Consider the following 22,007-nt stretch of genomic DNA (forward strand, 5'->3'; position numbering starts at 1 on the left):
TTTGCATCTATGATAAGCAATTTCAGATCAATATTTTGAAATGGCCTTACCTCATTCAGATACATTACAGGAAAGACCAGCGATTGAATATTCCCAGTCTGACTGTTGAAATAAAGTAGAATAGTTATGAAGTTGTAGATATTTCTCTTTAAGCTTCAGATTGTGGGATAGGCAAACACCTATTGTGTTTATGATTGAAACCCATTGACACCTTTTCCTTGCAATAAATACTACTTTTTCCCCTCCTTCAATTTTCCCTCTCCACTCACCTCATCCAATCATTCCTCAAATAAAATTTTCAAAATCCTGGCAGGCCTTCTCTGGCGTGTCTCACATCTTTCCTACTATAAAAGTGACCAGAACAATCGTATCCAACCTAACTAATCCTGCCCTCATTATCATTGCTCAGCCAATAAAGAAAGCTTGAAAATTTGTAAACATTCTAACCCCTTTATCGAACTTCCCTTCCACATATTTTTAGCAATGGTCCCGTTTACCCTTCTACATCAGTTATTTATTGCAGAGCGTCTTGCTTTTTACCTTCCTCAAATGCTTCATCTCAACTCCTGAAAGAATTTCATCTACTACTTACCTACTCACCTAACAAGAGTCATATATAACCATATAACAATTACAGCACGGAAAGAGGCCATCCCGGCCCTTCTAGTCCGTGCCGAACACTTACTCTCCCCTAGTCCCATCTACCTGCACTCAGACCATAACCCTCCATTCCTTTCCCATCCATATACCTATCCAATTTATTTTTAAATGATAAAAACGAACCTGCCTTCACCACTTCCACTGGAAGCTCATTCCACACAGCTACCACTCTCTGAGTAAAGAAGTTCCCCCTCATGTTGCCCCTAAACATTTGTCCCTTAATTCTCAAATCATGTCCTCTTGTTTGAATCTTCCCTACTCACAATGGAAAAAGCTTATCTACGTCAACTCTGTATCCCTCTCATAATTTTAAAGACCTCTATCAAGTCCCCCCTTAACCTTCTGCGCTCCAAATAAAGACATATCTTGTTCAACCTTTCTCTGTAATTTAGGTGCTGAAACCCAGGCAACATTCTAGTAAATCTCCTCTGTACTCTCTCTATTTTGTTGACATCTTTCCTATAATTTGGCGACCACAATTGGACACCATACTCCAGAATTGGCCTTACCAATGCCTTGTACAATTTTAACATTACGTCCCAACTTCTAGACTCAATGCTCTGATTTATAAAGGTCAGCACACCAAAAGTTTTCTTTACCACGCTATCTACATGAGATTCCACCTTCAGGGAACTATGCAGTTATTCTTAGATCCCTCTATTCAACTGCATTCCTCAATTCGCTACAATTTACCATGTACATCCTATTTTGATTTGTCCTGCCAAGATGTAGCACCTCACACTTATCAGCATTAAACTCCATCTGCCATCTTTCAGCCCACTTTTCCAAATGGCCTAAATCTCTCTGTAGACTTTGAAAATCTACTTCATTATCCACAACACCACCTATCTTAGTATCATCTGCATACTTACAAATCCAATTTACCACACCATCATCCAGATCATTGATGTACATGACAAACAACAGTGGACCCAACAATATAGATGATTAAATATTCAAAATTGTGTTTATCGGCACATTGATCGACCACAGTTCAAAGGTCAAAGATCTAAAATTAAAAAACACGAAGGTTGCCAGCTACCATATAGTTTGACTATTAGGACGAAGGATCTAATGCACAAGGCAAGAGGGTGTTAAATTATGACAATTTGAGATATTCATTTATTCTACAAATTATTATGGAGGTTTAGAAAACCTTATGGAGAATGGCTTAGAAATTACAACCATTGATAAGAAAATGCTACATTAAAGCGGAGTGTAATCCTTATCACTCTGAAGAACCACAGCGAGGTCATGGCACTGATGCTCACTCTGAGGCCGACGGCTGCTGGGCGGCCCTACCCCTCTCCTCCCTCCCTTCTTAATATAATATCAATGGGGGTGGTTAGTGTGTGTGTGTGAGGTTGGTTAGTGTGTGTGAGGTTGGTTAGTGTGTGTGTGTGTGGTTGGTGTGTGTGTGTGTATGTGTGTGTGTGTGTGTGACGCCTCAGGCCGCCCCCTCCCCTCGCAACCGCGCGTTGCGGGAACAGACCCAACGGGTCTGCACTTGGTCTAGTGTTCCATAAAACTTTCACCTCCAAACCAAACACATTTCATTTTACTTACCGAAATCCAATCACTTGTTCAACATAAATATTGATCTGAACTCGTTTTGCAGCCCTTACGAGGAGTCCTGTGAGCTAAATAGTAAAAGTAATAATCAAAACATGCATTTACTCAGATGTACAGTTCAAGTCTTGACCAGCACTGTTCAAATTATAAATGACATATCTTTACTATGTGTAACTTTGTGCAAGGACTTTTCCTCACCATTTGCTTTACTTTCAATATTCCATAATCAATAATACCATGATTAATCCCTCTCACCTCTTTCCATCAGCAATTTTATATTTTCAGTTTAATAAAACAGTTCTGGTCATCCCATTACAGGGAAGAAGTGGTGGCTTTGGAGAGGATGCAGGTGGTTTTCCCGAATGCTGCCTGCTTTCGGGGGGGTATGGCTACCGTGAGACGTTGGTTAGACTTGGATTGTTTGCTCTGGAACTTCAGAGGTTGAGGGGAGGCTTGATAGAAGGATATAAAATGTTGAGAGGCATAGATAGACAATCAGAACCATTTCCCCCCAGGGTGGAAATGTCCAATACTAGAGGGCATAGCTACAAGGAGAGAGGGGAAAGTTTAATGGAGATGTGCAGGGCACGTTTTGTTTCTAATGGATGCGAAACTGGGATAAGATAGAACTAGTGCGAACGGGTGATCGATGCTCGCCATGGACTCGATGGGACGAAGGGCCTGTTTCCACATTGTATTTCTAAATTGAACCTGAATCCACTTCATTTTGCCTATCGTCACAGCAGGTCAATAGCAGATGCTATCTCACTGGCTCTCCATTTTGTTCTGGACTATCTGAACGATAGGAACGTAAGCGTCAGGCCTATCAACAACAGTTCAGTGTTCAACACCATCATCCACTCTAAACTAACCAACAAGCTCCATGACCTGGATCTCTCTACTTCCCTTTGCAACAGGATCCCCAGCTTCTTCAATCAATGTGGATCAATGACATCTCTTGCTAAGTGACCACAGGTGCACCTGAGTTTCTTGCTAAGCCCCATCCTCGACTATTTACACCCACGACTGTGACCAAGCACAGCTCTAATGGCATCTACAGATTCATCGACGAGGCCACTGTTCTTGGCAGGATCATTGGTGTTGATAACTCAGCATACAGGAAAAATATAAAACATCTGGTTGAGGATGTTGCAACCTTTTGCTCAATGACTTCAGAAAGGTGAAGGCCAGAGGCCACATGCCAGTTTTAATTGGTGGGGTGGTGGAGAAAGTTAGCAGCTTCAAATTCCTTGATGTTAACATCTGAGATGACCAGTCATGGTCCCTGTTCATAGATGTAATAATGAATTAGGCATGTCAGCGATTCCACTTTCTTAGAAGCAGAAAGAGATACTGCATGTCTCTAAATACTCTAACAAACTTCTACAGATATACCCAGTGGCGGACTGGGTCTAAAAATATTGGTTTCCAGGAGACAAAGGGAGCCCACCCACAACTACAATGCTATCATTTAATAGGGGCCCACTTGCCATCACTTCATCAGGGGCCCACTTGCCATCGGGCAAGCTGACACCCTGGCCAGTCCGCCACTGGATATACCATATAAAGTATGCTGACAAGTTGCATCATGGCCAGTAGGGCAGATTCAATGCGGAGGAACACAAGTGGGTGCAGAGAGGGCACCGCACATAAAGCCCTCCCCACATTGTAAGCATCTACATCATGCACTGTCTCAAGATGGCATATCCATTATCAAGGATCCCCAGAATCCAGACCATGCCCTCTTCTTACTTCCACCATCGGGAAGAAGGTACAGAAGCCTGAACTCCCTCACCAGAGCATTCAGCGTCAGCTACTTTCCTACAACCACCCGATTCTTGAATTGTCCTGCACAATCCTAATACTTCACTAAAGGAACACTGTGGGCTATCTCTTGCCATGGACTAGTTTTTCAATTGTGTTTTTGAACTCATCTTTTTCTTTTTACCCCGTCTTAAAGTCAAGGAGTTATACAGCATGGCAACAGGCTCTTCCGTCTATTCTGACCATGCCAACCAAGTGGGCATACTAGACTAATCCCATTTGCCTGCACGTGGACCATAGCTCTCAAACCCATTCCTATCCATCTCAGTCCAAATGCCTTTTGAAATCATAGTTGTATCCAGTTCTATAGTTTTCTCTGGCAACTCATAACAGCTACAAACTACCGAGGGATGAGAATGCTCCTGAGATTCCCCTGTAAATCTCTCCCCTCCAACCTTAAGCCAATGCCCTCTAGTTTTAGATTCTTCTTCCCTGGGGAAAAACCATTCACTTTATCCATGCCCCTCATGATACTGTACACCTCAATAGAGACCTCTCAGCTTTCAGCACTTCAAAGAAAAAAATCCCAGCCTGTCCAACTTTTCCCTATAATACACGGCCACAAACACAGGTAACATCCTGGTGAATCTCTTCTGCAGCCATTCCAACTTAAAGATGTCCTTCCTATAAGCCGAGTGATCAGAACTGCATACAGTACTCAAGAGTTCAGTCTCACCAACTCACTAGTTTAATTTAGAGATACAGTATGGAAATAGGCCCTTCGGCCCACATAGTTTGCGCCGATAAATGATCCCTGCACACTTACACCATCCTACACACACGAGGGACAATATACAATTATACCACACCAATTAACCTACAAACCTGTACATCTTTGGAGTGTGGGAGGAAACTGGAGATCCCGGAAAAAATCCACGCAGGTCACTGGAAGAACATACAAACTCCGTAAAGGCAGCACCCGTAGTCAGGATAGAACCCGGGTCTCTAGCCTTGTAAGGCCGCAACTATTCCGCTGCGCCACCATGCCGCCCAAATCTTGTATAATTATGTGTAGTTTATAATTGTGTGTTGTCTGAGTCTACATGCTTGTGATGATGCTATGAGTAAGACTTTTATTGTAACTGTACCTCAGATCACTTGTACATATCACAACATACTTGAATAGACTCAAAATGAATACTAAAATTGCAACTATCCAGAATGTTTAAAATATGTTGTATTGCAGACCCAACTGTTACCAGGTGGTGGCATCAGGCAGCCACCATAAAAATAAGACATCTTAAATGCTAACCAAGTACATGAATCTATAGTTTCATGAATAATTATACTTCAAATGTGATTGCAAATCTATTGATATAGCATAACTAAAGAAATTACTCAACTATTTTTCTCTTCTAATTACAGATTGTAGTTTATAGAATAAAAAGTGGAGGAGCTGCTGTCTCACTGCCAGAGAGCCAGGTTTGATTAAGGCCTCATCCTCAGATTCTGTCTGCATGGTTTGCACATTCTTCATGACCATGTGGGTTTCCTCAGGATGCTCTGGTTTCCTCCCACATCCTAAAGACATGTGGATTTGTACGTTAATTAGCCCGTCAATTGCCCCGAGAGTGTAGTGTGTGCATGTGAAAGTGTGATAACATAGAAATAGAGTGAATGGGTGATCAATGGCCAGCATGGATTCAGTGGGCTGAAGGGCCTGTTTCCAAACTGTTTCTTTCAAACACTTTATTAATTATACACAATTTGCTTCGTACAATGCCATCTTTCTAACTACACCAGATACTACGCAGAGCCATGCTTTAGTTTTTTTGATTCAAGTCTATACTTACAGGATTTATGTCCAAATAAGTTTCATGGTCGATTTTATTTGGATGCATTCCTTCAATATCATCAATATATTTTGGATCTGCCTGGTAAAAATGTGGAGAAGAAAGAATAATAGGAGCACCTGTGCAAAGGAGAAAAAAAAACCCAATTGAGTCCTGACAAGGAAGTGTATTTGTGCAGGAAAGAACTGCAGATGCTGTTTAAATCGAAGATAGACACAAAATGCTGGAGTAACTCAACGGGACAGGCAGCATCTCTGGAGAGAAGGAATGGGTGACGTTTGGGGTCGAGACTCTTCTTCAGACTGATGTCAGGCGAGTAGATGTTTTGGGTCGAGACCCTTCTTCAGACTGATGTCAGGGGAGTGTATTTTGTAAACAGGATAAAATACTGTGCACATATACGTTCAAGTATAACATTTCTGTTGCTTTACTAGTGGAAGGACACTTTACCTTCAAATAAAGGAAGGAGGTTGCTGTACCATACAAAGATTACATGAAACAACTGTTGGCATATATTTATATGGCATGGATACAAAAACAGTTACCCAGGAACAACTACTTCTGCCTAGCCTTCTTTAGCTGTTGGCAACAAATTGTTTCCACTCCAGTTCTGTGGGTTCTCAGAAGGTTGGTGAGGCCAATATGGAATTGGCAGACTTTTTTTTAACAAGTGAGGAGGGTAGGCAGCTTGGGAAATCATTTGGCTGGTATACTGAGCCTTTCTATGCTCCCAAGGGAATGTAAGAACCATTCCAAGTGAACCTTCCCATTTTGAATGGTCATGGGCCAGAATTTCACAGGGTTTGGTGGGAAGATTTCACTTTGAAAACATCCCTTTCAAATCTTTTAAAAATTGGTCTACCTGATAAACGCCTTACCCTCCCGTTTTGGGAGCCATGCAATGAGCATGACATTGTCAGTCTGACTTAGCCACGTCCTATAATTAGGACGTTAATTCCGTGGAACTTGACCCGGGAGAGAATGTTTGCTTGTACAGCCAGCTAGAAGATTTAAAGGATTTTTTCACAGTCTGGAACTTTGAGCCTCCAGCTGCAGGCAGTCCAGCTATAAAGCAGGGTAGGGGATCACTTTTGCCCTGAAGACAATGGGCTCTGTGTCAAGATTGAAATCTTGTATTGTGACGAGATTAGCACTGAAAAAAAGTCTAAAATTCTACAAAACCAGTAAAATCTTAAAGCTCGTTGAAGGTCTAAATTAGCTGAATGGTGCGTGAGCCACTTACCTTGCCTGCATACGCTCACATTCAGTAAACCTGTTCCCAGGCAGTCATCAGCTGGAACACAGAATCCAGAATTTGCAGGGTTCTCAGACGCATTGGCAAAAACTTCACTTGGGAGCACGAACCGATATACTGGTATCCTTTTGACAGCGAGCTCTTGTTCAAAAGTACCATAGAGAGATCTGAGTGCAAAATGAAAAGACCATTAAAAGCAGACACTGGCCCAGTATTCCAGTTAATAGCAAAGAGGTAGCAGTCATTGCTAACCTTAAACCTACTGACAAAGCTTCAACTGGCTGCAGCGTGGACCTCCCAACAGTGGTCATTCTTGGGAGCCTCAGTGAACAGTGATGTCAAACTGATTGACCAGCCGATCAATTGAATAATTCAATTGTAGCTGGGATATTATTGGCCGGTGTGGGCAAGTTGGGCCGAAGGGCTTGTTTCCACACTGTACATATCACTCTAAACGGAATAGCTTTAAGGTGAGAGGGAGAAAATTGAAAAGGAGGATTTGAGAGGAAGGCTTTCCCCCACATGCAGAATGTGGTGCCTGGAACCTTCTGTCAGGTTAGGTATTAGAAGCAGATAGGATTCCATCATTTAAGAGGTAGTTAGAGAGATACTTAAACATGCAGAGAACAGACTCATTCATACAACCCATTTGCAGGCAGATGGGATTAGTGTAATTTGGCACCATGGTTTTCACATTGTGGGCTGAAGAGCCTGCTCCTGTGTTGTACTGTTCTACACTCCTATGTACTCCAGGCCATTTTCCTACATTAAAAAACATTCTGTGAAGTGATTGCTGCTTTAAAATTAACTATCAACCCAAAGCAACCGATGTGTAGCAATCAACATTTGATAAGAGCGCAATAAACAAAATTAATTCTTACCGGCAAAGGTCTGAAGAAAAGAAATGGACCGTTTCATTTTTGGATATTAATGGGTGGAAGGAAGTACCATCAGTACCATTTATCATATTACACTCATCAGTTGTCCACCAATCTAATGAGCTAGTTTTGGTCAAATCATGACAAGGAGACAAGAGGAGAAAAAGATCAGAATTACAGCAGCAACAAAAGAGCGTTCAAAAGGAACAAAAACCACAAAGTCTCGACATAATTGAAAAGCAACAAGTGTATGCGTCATTCCATCAAATGGTGATGCTGAAGATGAAACTGGTTAATTCATTTTGCAGTTAAAAGTTTCAGAAATGCAAATTTGTTTTTTTGGGAAACACCTAGTTTCCAATTAAATTTTGAAATAAAAACTTACTTGTTACCCTTCCATTCTATGATTTGCGTAAAATCTTTATAGTTCATTTTTCCCGTGAGAAAATGATAATCGCCATCATCTGTTCCATTCATCTAAAGGCAATGCATCAGAAATTATTTAAATACATAAATATTCTGACCTCCCTGTCAGACCCTCCGAGTGTTGCTCTGGTCATTTAATTTCTTCCTATATGAAAACTCCCTTACTGAAATATCAATAAAGGGTATGTGGAGTGAAGGAAGTTACAGACCACAAAGGATCTTGGTTTGGAACATGCACTAACCATGGAAAAACTGGCGCAAATCAATTTTTATTTCTTTAAAAAGTCTGCGGTTAACCATACTTACTGGCACCCCTTGAATTCACATCCATGTTCAAGAAGGAAAACATGAATGCACCTGCCACCACAGCACTCTCCCTCTCTCCCTCCCCCCCCTCCTCACTGCACCACATTAATTGTCAGCAAAAGTAATTAATTTGCTTTGTAAACCTGTTAGTATTCCACCATAGGTACACAAAAATGCTGGAGAAACTCAGCGGGTGCAGCAGCATCTATGGAGCGAAGGAAATAGGTGACGTTTCGGGCCGAAACCCTTCTTCAGACTGATGGTGGGTGGGGGGGGAGAAGGAAGGAAAAAGGGAGGAGGAGGAGCCCGAGGGCGGGGGGATGGGAGGAGACAGCTCGAGGGTTAAGTATTCCACCATAGTTGTTTCCGTTCTATATTCTTGTTTCTCATTAATCCAGAACAATCCTACAAGTCTCACTGCAGCCTCTCTATTAGCATTTGGGGGATCAATAATTCTGGAACCTATTCAAAATGAGATTGGAGACTTCAAACAAAAATGCAGGGAATACCAGACTTGGTGCCGGTATGGATTTTCAGGGACTAATGGGCAAAACAAACAGGGGCCAAAACAAACTGAACATTAATGGCACCCAAAAGGAAAGATGGCTAATGTCGACTTGAATCTTTCTGTAGAACTGAATTTGAATAGTTCCCAATATTTCCTTTTCAAAATGTTGCCTTAACACCTGCATTTTCAGTTTTTTTTTAACGTGTCTACTACCACCCCTCAACAAAGCCAAGGGCTAGAATAACTTACCTTATAGTAGAGTCCAAAGTATTCATCAACATCACTCATGAACTTATGAATGGTTGCGAGTACTGGATCCTTGTAGCCCCAAAGCAACTCGTGTACCGTTCGTGTTGTAAATAGACCCTCTGATTCAAATGTCAGCAGAGCTTCTGTCAGCAAGATCCGATAACTGGAATATTTGGCCATATTGATGACAGTCTATTTGTAACAAAAACATCTCGATTAACGCAAGCTCTAATCATGGTGAAAGTTTCCAACATTCAGCTGTAGATTTAGAAATAATACTTCATGTATATACTGGAAAAGTACATCGTTCTAACTCAGCTTGATCCACTCCACACCTGCCCATGTTTTCGGTGGCACTTGGCTGCAAAGCGCTCTGGGCTGCCACAGCCATCCAGCAAAAGTGCAAATATGCCTTCACCTCCAGAGAGATCCCCCCCGATGTTCCGTATTAATTGGTACATGTATTTAAAAACTATTCAGAATTTACCAAGTATTTAAATGCAACAATCGTACTTAAAACAACTACTCTAAGTTAATTTTAAAGTGAAAACACCAACTAGTTTTCAATCAAGGTTTGAATCCCCATTTAAATGCCACACAGTTCAGCCATTGAAGCCAAGAGACCATAACCACCTCCATTCAAGACGTTGGTGTCACGTTCAGTAGTGGTGCAGGAGGTTCAATGTGCGGTACCAAACTTGCAGCTGGTTTCTACATTGCAATGGGCAGGCACTCAATGTCAGGATCAGCTCACTGAATACTGCTTTACTAACAGTTCTCCAAAAGAACAACCAGCCGAAGAACTGTACAATCTGACCCATTGGAAACATCTTCCCTAATGTCCAGCATCTTGTGCTGATAAGGACTCAGGCAGAAGATTGCATTTCACAGCTTCAAGGGAACAAAGGAGAACAAAAGCTAAGACCCATTAGGTTTCTTCCTTTTGCTCTACCAAGCGCTCTCCAGACGTGCCGTTCAATTGCACACCGTTCCCATTTGTAGCACAGACCCAACCTGGCTATTTTAGCAGAGCCAAAAGGAATATCTCATAGTTCAATGTTCAATATTTATGCATTTGGCATCACAATGCAGCAGTATTAACATGGGCTTCGCCAATGCCTAATCTCACCATACCCACTCTCATTTTAGGCTGACCTGAAGCATTTCAGGTGAAATAAAACGTGAAAAAGTAATTGTATTCAGAAAGGAAGGCCACCCTACGCTCAGGGCATAGTCCTAACCTTTGTTTGTTTCTTTTAAGATCAGACCTGATCTGGATTTTTTGAGTCAGTGGACATAGCTGGAATGCACTTCAGATACACGGCACTATTGTGTTGGCAAAACCCATACAATATACAAAATTTGGCAGCTATATCTAGGTTATTTCTAAAACCCTTTAGAGCCTCAAAGCACCTTATCAATAAAGGTTGAAATCCACATTTAAATACCACACACTCCAGCCTCTACTGGTACAAAACCAAGGGCCAGTAGCACCCTCTGTTAAAGACATTGTGCCAAATCCAGAAGTGATGTAGGTCTGACACAAAGGTACCGAACCTGCAGCTTGTTTCCAAAGCCCATCTATAAAGTATTTTCTTTAAAGCAATTCTTAAATCTGACCTTACAATGCAGTTTGATCATTTTTTTTAAAGTTTGAGTTGGTAACTCACCACAACTGGAATATTCACTGTCCGAATCAAGTCTCTTTCAGGATCTCCTGTTGATAGCTCAGGAACAAACACATAAGTCTTTGGGGTCACAGCAGACACAATCTTCCCATCATCCATAAACGCCACATTTTCTCTAGGTTTATACTCCCTGAAAGATTATACCAATGTTGATTATTAACTAGGGAACAAATTGATTCAAAGTACACTCAATGGACAACTACCAGAGTGCATAAAAACTAGATCTCAACAATACCACGTAGGTACCTGATGGGTAATCACACCTGCAGCCAACAAATCCCAGGAAGAGGAGAGGGGAAAAGGAAAATTCATTTGCTGCCTCTTACAATTTCTGGATACGACAAATGACGAATTCACCTATAAATTCATTTAGAATTTTAGCTACTGTCTTGTAAAACAAAATTGATTTGTTAAGTAGATCCTTGGTTAGTTAATCCTTTACGATGAGAGAGGGGTGCCGGGCACTGAAGTGGTCTGTTTCTCATTACATGAAGCACTACGTCGACATCTTGTATGTTTGTTCAGGTGACCAGAAACAATTTTGTGTACATAGCACGATGCACATACTTTTTATTGCAAAATTTATGATACAATCATGAGAGCAAAATTAGTCAAAATTATGTTCCCCTGGTGGTAGTGTCAAACATGAGGCAATAGGCTGCAAGGTGAGAGTAGCAGATTTAAAAAGGCAGGAGGGGTAAGTTTGTTTATCCTCAAAGAGATTGGTGTCTGGAACATGCTACGAGAGAGGGTGGTAAAATCAGATACAATTACTCTATCTCAGGGGCATTTAGACTGACACAGTGTTTATTTTGAGAGGGCTTGTATAGAAAAACAGGGATGTAATGTTAAGGCTCTATAAGGCGCTGGTCAGGCCACATTTGGAATATTGTGAGCAATTTTGGACACCATATCTGAGGAAGGGTGTGCTGGCTCTGGAGAGGGTCCAGCGGAGGTTTACAAGAATGATCCCAGGAATTAGTAGGTTAACATGTGATGAGCGTTTGACGACACTGGCCCTGTATTCGCTGGAGTTTAGAAGAATGAGGGGGGACCTCATTCAAATGTACAGAATAGTCTTCTACTTGCGTATCGGGTGCACAGCCTAAAGTTGTAGATCAAGGGCAGGCATCCAGGCCAGGACAGCATCAGTTACTGGGTGGATGGCTTTGATGCCCCCAGGGAAAAGTCTCAGTTGGCAGTCATTCACGATGTGTGGGATGGTCTGGTCTGGATGTCCGTAATTGTAAGCAGAGCTGTTTGTCATCGCCCACTTATGCTGGTAATGGGCTGTTCTTGCCTGGAGATTGCAGATTCTGTTCAGGGTTAGCCATTGCTTGCGATGGAGGTCAAAACCCGGTGGTTTCACTGTGGGATCTGTGATGAATAGTGAAAGGCTTGGATTGAGTGGATGTGGAGCGGATGTTTCACTAGTGGGAAAGTCTAGGACTAGAGGTCATAGCCTCAGAATTAAAGGATGTTCTTTTAAGAAGATGAGGAGGGTGGTGAATCTGTGGAATTATTTGTCACAGAAGGCTGTGGAGGCAAAGTCAGCGTATATATTTAAGGCAGAGATAGATAGATAGATTCTTGATTAGTACGGGTGTCAGAGGTTATGGGGAGAAGGCAGGAGAATGGGAATAGGAGGGAGAGATAGATCAGCCATGATTGTATGCCGGAGTAGACTTGATGGACCAAATGGCCTAATTCTACCCGTATCACAGGATCATAGAGGAAAGGAAGGATACGGACCTAATGCAGGCAAATAGGATCAGTGTGAATGGGCCAATAAAGGTCACCATGGTCGTGGTGGGCTCGGGAACCCATTTCACTGCTGCAAACTCTTAACACAGTCTTAAGAATAAGATACAGCCAGCACTGAGAAGCAAAGCTAAATCCAGCTCAACTCTGCCTGTTAACCTACCAGCCCTGCCTGGACTTACGGGAACGACGCCCCAGGCTTACAGCCAGCGCAGAGAAGCAGGGCTAACTCCACGGCTCCGGGCTGGTGTCCCGTCAGTCCAGGCAGGGCTGTAGGTTAACCCGGCAAGGCAGGCAGAGTTGAGCTGGATTTAGCGCTGCTTCTCCGCGCTGGCTGTAAACCTGGGGATCGTTCCCGTAAGTCCAGGCAGGGCTGGAAGGTTAACAGGCAGAGTTGAGCTGGATTTAGCCTTGCTTCTCAGTGCTGGCTGTTAGCCTGGGCCGTCGTTCCCGTAAGTCCAGGCAGAGCTGGTAGGTTAACCCAGTGAGACAGGCAGAGTTGAGCTGGATTTAACACTACTTGTCTGCGCTGGCTGTGGGCCTGGGGGCGCTGCTCCCGTCTGATTCCCGATGTCCCTGGCCACCCCCGGACTGGGGGGAGGGGGCATTCGGGAAGGGACGGGGATGATTCAATGGTGGTTCGGCAGCGATTGCGGCGCCGGAGACCCGGGATCGATCCTAGCTGCAGATGAGGCGCATGTCTGTGTCCATGCCGCGGCAAGGCTGCCGAGAGTTTTTATCGCATGTGACATTTGACAAATCACATGATTCCTTGCGTTTCCCAGAATACCGCTTATTGCAGAACCCAAATTCAATCTGCTATTGAATCTTGAACTTATTCTTGGGCATGCCGTGTTGAATACATACAGAATTTATTTAAAAGTTGCAGTATTCAGCAAGGTATTTTTAAATATATATTCACGGGAATTAGGTATCATTGGCCCTGTGATTACTAACTGACCACCTGCTTCTTCCCCCCAAAGTGAAAAAGCCCACATTTCCATTTTAGAGGCCACTTTGCTGTAGGGCTGGAGACACCAGAACAGGTGGGAGGATTTCCTTCCCCAATGGTTATTTGTGGTTTAGGTGGGTCACAATACCACAGGCAACAAAATATACAATTTATTTCATGTCTTTTAACTGAATTTACATGTGCTATGCTTATATATTAATCCGACTTTTTGCAAGAACTGAAGATTCTATAAAGTTGACACATTAGTCTTCTAAATAAATCACAAATTGCAACGTGATCCAACATATATACAGCTCCAGGAAAAGTAAAATGAAGAATTTGGAATGGGAGGGGGAGTTGAAGTGCTGAGCCACCGGGAGATCAGGTTGGTTAATACGAACCGAGTGGGGGTGTTGGGCGAAGCGATCGCCAATCCTACGCTTGGTCTCACCGATGTAGAGCAGCTGACACCTAGAGCAGCGGATGCAATAGATGAAGTTGGAGGAGGTGCAGGTGAACCTTTGCCGCACCTGGACAGACTGCTTGTGTCCTTGGATGGAGTCAAGGGGGGGTGGTAAAGCGACAAGTGTAGCATTTCCTGCGGTTGCAAGGGAAAGTACCAGGGGAGGGGGTGGTTTGGGTGGGAAGGGACAAATTGACCAGGAAGTTATAGAGGGAACGGTCTCTGCGGAAAGCTGAAATCCTTGGATGGAGTCAAGGGGGGAAATAAGATTAGAAGTCCGATTTGTTGTGAAAAGATCTGCAGGACACCTTCCGTTGGAAGGTTGGTGGGCATTAGAGTTATAGAGTTGCGGGGAGGGGGTGGATGGAAAAGGGACAGATGGGAAGAAGTTCAAAGTGACTACAGACGTTTCCAAAGTATACTTGGCATTTTTTTTAGTTTACACACGTTGTTCCCATTGAGGGGGAAAAAAGTAGCGTTTCAGATTTAACCAGGATGTTTATTATAACACGAAAACATAAATTAAAAATTAAAAGCTTACATTTTGCAAGTCCAAGTCCCAACCCCAAGATCCCCTCCCACCCCTCTCCCATGTAATCCCCCATTTGTTGTGTGTCAAACTGTTTCCCTTGCACCAACAATGCACTGAAACAGGCCACACCAGCAACAACTAGAGGGCACGCATTCAAACCGAGCCCAGTTACTAGTTAAACAATGTTGTGCAAACCCACATCTTAATTACAAATTCCAGGATCTCTTCACATTTTACAGGTTTGTAAAATCAAGTAATCTTGCTGGAAATTGTCTGGCACTTTTGTGGTGCAAATACAAATTTGCCTCTTTGTATCCCCCAACACACACGATAGAAAGCTCATAGAAAGGAACTTGGTTCATCAATCAAATAGCTTTCCATTCTTTGTTTTTTTGTGAGATTCAATATAATAGTAAAACAAAAACCATCAGAATCTCTCCAAAACTACCCAAGGTTTAATCAACAAAACGAAGTGGCTTCAGTTGTGGAAAAAACCTGAGGGTTTAGTTTAAATATAAAGCATGGAATCGGACCCTTCTACCCACAGAGTCCATGCCAACCATCGATCACCCATTTACCCTAGTTCTGTGTTATCCCACTTTCTCATCCACTACCCATACACATGCGGCAATTTAAAAAGGCCAGTTAAATTATGAGCCCACACATCTGTGGGATGGGGGGAAATGGAGCACCCGGAGAGCGTACAAACTCAACGAAGACTCCACACAAGGTCAGGATCAAACCCAGGTTTGATCTGGGTGGAGCTCTGCCAGCTGTGCAATTGTGCCTCAATCCAAATGTCAACCGTCTATGTCCCTCCACAGATGTTGCCTGGCCTGCTGGATTCCTCCAACTCTTTGTATTTTGTGCCAGATTCCAGCTACTACAGTCTGTCTCTCTCTAGAATTTCACCCATCCTACCTGTAAGTGTAAGGACCTCTCTCTTCAAGGAAAGGCTTTTGTCCCTTTAACACCTCATCAGGGTTTGTGACATTGAAGAAGTAAAATTGCATGTAAATTGGTGGCGGAGGATTTTCCCAAGTCTCAAAGGAAGCTGTCCCATTCTTCAATTGTACATCCTGCAACAGGAACAAGCAGATAAAAGTTAGCAACTCGAGTGCTATTTTTCAAACGATAACTCTGGTTAACAATATTATTTAATGGGACTGTTCAATGTAAAAAAAGATTTAAAATAGCATTTGCAGAAAATCCTGACAAACAAGTTGTTCCTAATTAAATAAATATAAACTATGTTTCATTCCTCAGACTGAAACCCTGATATTAAGAATTATTACTGTGCACTGAGGTAAGATAACAAGCAGGGGCACTGTCTCAAATGAAATGAAACATTTGGAAACAGAATAATCTTGGTTAAATTGCACAGCCAGTCGCCATTCAAGCACACAGAGAGAACGGGGGCAGAGAGCTAAGAATGTGTTCCAAATTGTACTAAAAATAGAAGATTCCACCCCTCACCCCCCATCTCTGTCAATGCAGCCGACTTTATGAATGGAATGTTGTTAAATGACAAGAACGATTATTGAGCCTCTTGGGAACCATCGCCGACTGTTACACTTAACAAGTACTACAGTAGTTCTACTACAAGTACAAGGTATGAACGATTTCGACCCAAAACTTCACCTATTCCTTTTCTCCAGAGATACTGCCTGAACCGCTGAGTTACTCCAGCTTCTTGTGTCTGTCTTCGCTACAGGTTCAAAGAACTTTGATTCAAAAAACTGCAGATGCTGACTTACAAAAAAAGACAAAGTGCTGGACTAACTCAGCAGGTCAGGCAACATCTCTGGAGAGCATGCTATAGGTTATCCATGTTCTCCAGAGATGCTGCCTGACCTGCTGAAACGACATTCAGCCCTTAGTGCAAAAAGACACGAACTGCTCCATTATCTGAAGATTCCTGAATAGAACTGAATTGCATTGTCAACAGTAAACATCCTCGCGGCAGATCAGATAATGGCAAGAAAGTCATTAATAAAGCTGTGAAGATGGTAAAGTCGAGAAAACAACCCAGTGGATCTGTTATGGCCACAGCTTAAGGCTCAGGAGGCCAACTTCCAACCACCCCATCACTGTTTTGTGCAAGGCGTGACTGAATGTAGTTTTGACCACTCGAGCTTACATTTTACAAAAGTTACTTGTTTTATTTAGCTAAAATGCTACAATGATATCTATAGGCACACTAACCTCACTTAGAGTCTCAGAGTGAAACAATGTGGAAACAGGTCCTTCGGCCTAACTTGCCCACACCGGCCAACATGATTCACCTGCCCACACTTGCACCATATCCCTCCAAACTTGTCCTATCCATGTACTTGTCTAACTGTTTCTTAAATTTTGGGATCGTCCCTGCCTCAACTACCTCCTCTGGCAGCTTGTTCCATACACCCACCATCCTTTGCGTGAAAAAGTTACCCCTCAGATTCCTATTCAATATTTTCCCCTTCACCTTAAACCTATGTCCTCTGGTCCTCGATTCACTCTGGGCAAGAGACTCTGTACTTCTAACCAATCTATTTCTCTCATGATTTTGTACACCTCTGCAAGATCAGAGGTGAATTTGAAAGGTCAATTATTTTACAAAAAAGTGTGAATGTACTGTTCAGGTAAAGATTCATCTCCGAGGAAAATTGAGTACAGGGTTGGCCCTGTGAAGGAGCTGCCAATCTGATATAAGACATTTAACTGCGAAATGCCTGCCCTTTAGTATTGGATAGATTGAGTGGAGTCTGTGCTGCTCCAAGTTTGCGGTGGTTGGGATGCGCTTCCCCCAGCCATCTCGCCCAGTGCATGTTGATCAGCACAGTTCGCCAGCCCTTGTTAGCAGAAGCTCTTTGTGCAGGTGTTACCCAAAGCCCAATGGTTTTGTGGAGGTTTTGCGTTAGGATCGGGCATGCAGCGAACGGGCATGCAGTGAGCTAACTAGAGGGCCATCAGATCAGATCAGCCCAAGTTGCCGAGTGGCCGAAGAGCAGATTTTAATGGGTCGTTATTAAACTGTTCTGTCTTTTTAAAAATATATATTTTTATTAGAAGTGATGTACAATAATAATGACATGAATAACATATTACATTTCATGTACAACTTCTTATTTTAAATTTAATAGTAGAAAAAAAGGTACGAAAAGCAAGAAATAGAGAAAAAGCTTGAAAAAGAAAAACCGCGGTGATGTGAACTAAGCAAAAAGAAAAAGAGTGGAAAAGAGAAAAGAGAGAAGAGAAAAAGAAAGAAAAAGAAATAGAAAGGGATATGCCTCCTTCATATCTTTACCCACCTCTCACCCGGTTCTGAAAGACTTAATTTCTACCGTTGTGTTGCACCACATGCTTGTAATAGATCGATAAATGGAGACCAAATCTTTAAGAATTGGTCTGATTTTCCTGATAGGACGAATCTCATATCTTCAAGTTCCGTCTGTGTGGCATCGCCAGCTCTCTCTCTCTCTCACAGATCCCTCACCCCAACTGTCGACAAAGTCTGACTGAGCAAATGCTCCCATTCATATTACAGGTTGGCTCCGCGTTTGATTAGCTGGGGCGGGCGGCGCCTTCTTCAAAGAGAGCGAGAACTGGTCCCGTCAGCTAGGGAGCTGCGATCCACTCCTTAGTGAAGCCTCTAGTAGTTTGGCTGCGGTTCAAATGGCTGCAAATTTTCATAATTATCACCGCCAGGTCACCCGGACCTGGCTCCCAACTGTGTGCCCTGACAGGCTGGAACCAACCTCAGAGGCAGCATAAGCGACAGCATCTTTATTTTAGCCAACCCACCTCGAAGATTTAACAGCCTGGTCGAATCCAATCTGTGCTTTCCAACCTACCTCCACACAGCACATTCTCCTCGTTTCCTTCAATCCAGGAAAGTTGTTTAGATAGGCATGTGTCTCAAATTGGTTGAACAAACAACGTAATTCATGTATATCAACATTGAATTTGAATGGTTGTGACTCAGGCTAATGCTAATTTGATAATTGAAAGGTTCGTTCCAGGCATTCTTGCATTTTCAAGGCTGGTGCTGCATTTAGTCAATAATTATGAATAGATACAATTGTGGATTTGTGCAGCCTGCAGTACGCTGTGCCCTACTGCTGACATATTTGACGGATACATTTATTTATATATCTCATTGAAATGAACACGTGGGTCGGTACACACACGGTAGCTCAGCTGACGAGAATGTTTATCCCGAATGACCTATGACCTGGGCATGCGCAGTTGTAATACCGAACACGCTTATATTGAAAGCCTAACATTGCTAAGTACAGGTGCCAAAATGATCAAGGGGCTGCATTTCCTCTTTTTGCATTAGATGAAAATGTCACAGAGCATCAAAGGGTAAAGTAGGAGTGGGGCAAAAGACTGATAGGCATGCAAATGGAAGTTCAAAGATGCATTTGCACTAAGAGCAACTGCAGAGTTTGTAATTGTTCCTCAACAGAGAGATAACTACACCATCAAATGCAGAATACTGGTGGAGAGCACTTCGGGCTCTGGTCTGCCTTTCTCTCCAAGTTCACACAGCCCCCCCCCCCCCCAAAAAAAAATATTGACTGTTGTTGAATGCAATCAACAAATGAACCTTTACAACAATCCAGTGGTAAAACAAATTATCCACACGTGTCCTAAATAACAACCTCCTTGCAGCTGTGTCACCTAGCCCCAGACTCCTCAGACCAGGAAAATACATTGCTCACATTTATTCTTCTTAGAAGTTTGTATAATGACTCGATAATCACTATCCCATTATTCAGAAATCCTGGTGGTTTAGTACCTACACCCTTTTTCCAGTACTTGTTTGATTGTGGATGATCAGTCCAGATCACATTGAATGGCGGTGCTGGCTTGAAGGGCCGAATGGCCTACTCCTATTGTCTCTTGTCTTCCTTCAAATCTTACCACTTTCACTAGAAACTTTTTTGAAACCACTCACAACATTTAAATGCGAGTTAAAAGTATGTTATGAAAGTAATTCCAAAAGTCACAGTAAGATTACACTTCAGCAACAAAGTGCTGGATTATCAAAATGTTACTGTACATATCAATAGGGTCAATTTTTATTCTTCTAAACTCCAGTGAGAACTAGTCTACAGATCCTACATTTCAGGAACCAGTCCAGTGAATTGTCATTGCACCCCCTCGAAAGCAAATGAGAAGAATTCTGAGACAGATCCAATCGCTGTACTAGTATGCTTCATATCAAATAAAAAATGTGACCCAACTTGAATGAATACATTGAAATGTACTTAATATTTGATATATTATAGCTCATTTAAATTGATTTTGGTTACAAGCCATTAAACACAAAGCATAATTCAAAAATAATTCAAAAGCAGCATGTATGAAACACAGACAATAGGTGCAGAAGTAGAACATTTGGCCCTTCGAGCCAGCACCGCCATTCTATATGATAATGGCTGATAATCCATAATCAGTACCCCATTCCTGCTTTTTCCCCATATCCCTTGATTCCGTTAGTCCTAAGAGCTATATCTAACTCTCTCTTGAATACTTTATTCAATTCTTTATTTTTACTGTATGGCTGTATGGTGATTACATTTCACTGTGCCAACTGGCACATGTGACAAATAAATGCATCTTGTATCTTGAATACATCAGAGTGTATCTTGAGTACATGTTGAATAAATCAGAAAGTGAAGCTGAATTAATACTTCAGATCAAAATGTTCCTCTCCACAAAGAAGAGGCCCAATTTGCTGAATGTTTCCTGCATTTTCTATTTCAGATTTCCAGCAAATGCAGTTTTTCTTCATTTTCAGACTAAGTTGTTCACAGCTATTCACTGTTAGCAAAATTACAATCCCACTTTAACAGATTTTTTTTCCCCCAACACTTGTGACAATTTTCTCAAAGCCACTCTTGACTTCTATTCAATTTAAATTAGTTTATTGTCATCTAAACCAGGGTGCAAATTGTTTGTTCATGTTAAACTTGTTTCACAATGAGTGCAAAGCAGAGATGGTGAATGATGAAAGTGCAAAAGAATATTCATGAAATAATAGAACGAAGTAGAGTTAAGAGCAGCAGCACGTGGGCACACCTCCAGGATGGAATACAAAAGAGGTGATTGATTTGGGATTTGGGAAGAAGTTGTTCAAGCCTGAATGTCTGGGCTTTCAAAGCTGTATCTTCTCCCAAAAGGTAGAAAAGAGAAAGGAAATGGCTGGGAGACAGGCATCCTTCACAATACGTTCAGGCTTCCTGAAGTTACACGCTCTGATGATGGACTTGGAGTAAGAAAGTAATGAGCCTATGATGGAATGGACTGTTTGCAAATCTCTGCAGGTTCAGGCGGTCAAGAACAGAGCAGCTGTCATACCAGGCTGTGATTCATCCCATTAGAATGCTTTCTATAATGAATCTGTAGAAGTTCAGGAGAATCCATGTGGTCATGCTGATTCTTCTCAGACACCCAAGAAAGTACATTTGATAATGTGCTTTTGGTCACATCAGTGTGAAGGGAATAGGTTAGTTTGTGAGTGATATGGATGCCTACTGATTTCTCTTCATTTTCAATGAATGTCTAGATGTCAATCAGCATCCATATGATTGCTATGGATTTTCTTAATAAAGAGAAATTGATCAATAGGTTTGCTTAGTTGATCATTTGAAAAACTTGCATTTCAAGTTTTAAATTTAACAATTACAAAAACAAATATTACCGACTCTCCCTTAATAAATTCATTTTTCTTCTGAATAACACGTCCAAAAAAGTTATCAAGGGACCAAGGGCAAGGGAAACAACTGCAGATTTGAGAAACTGCTTTTATCTACCACAGGTAGAGTATGCAATCTCCAGCAAGCGCATTGTTTCATTGACATGTCACTAATTTCAATTTTACAAAAGTGGTCAGGAAAAAGTTCTCATGGTTTTCCTATGTCCCTCAGATCTCACTCGCTGTTGTACAAATCACAAGTGTTAACAGAAGAACAAGCTTTCTTTTCCTCAGGATTTAAAAAAATCTTACTAACTCAAAAAAAAGATTTTGGTACTTCCTTTAAATAAATCTTTAAAGTGCTCTCAAGGCTTTCAGGTTGCACAGAAATCGGGATGAAGTAGATGTGCTACCTTATAGTTTCTATACAATTATATGGTAAGTTTAAGGTA

At 42.0% G+C, this 22,007-nt stretch overlaps 1 protein-coding gene across 1 annotated transcript in view; it reads right to left on the reverse strand.

The window, feature by feature from the left end:
- The window catches only part of scarb2 (scavenger receptor class B member 2), a 31,933-nt gene that overhangs the window by 7,414 nt on the left and 2,512 nt on the right, over positions 1–22,007 (reverse strand). Inside the window, exons 2-10 of the mRNA XM_033024646.1 lie at positions 15,789–15,946; positions 11,142–11,289; positions 9,472–9,663; positions 8,368–8,459; positions 7,986–8,105; positions 7,093–7,271; positions 5,850–5,968; positions 2,227–2,300; positions 51–102 (exon numbers count right to left, since the gene is read on the reverse strand). Of these exons, the coding sequence (XP_032880537.1) occupies positions 51–102; positions 2,227–2,300; positions 5,850–5,968; positions 7,093–7,271; positions 7,986–8,105; positions 8,368–8,459; positions 9,472–9,663; positions 11,142–11,289; positions 15,789–15,946 (1,134 nt within the window). The remainder of the gene's footprint in view (positions 1–50; positions 103–2,226; positions 2,301–5,849; positions 5,969–7,092; positions 7,272–7,985; positions 8,106–8,367; positions 8,460–9,471; positions 9,664–11,141; positions 11,290–15,788; positions 15,947–22,007) is intronic.

The sequence above is a fragment of the Amblyraja radiata genome, chromosome 1 (assembly GCF_010909765.2).
Source record: "Amblyraja radiata isolate CabotCenter1 chromosome 1, sAmbRad1.1.pri, whole genome shotgun sequence".
NCBI lineage: Eukaryota > Metazoa > Chordata > Chondrichthyes > Rajiformes > Rajidae > Amblyraja > Amblyraja radiata.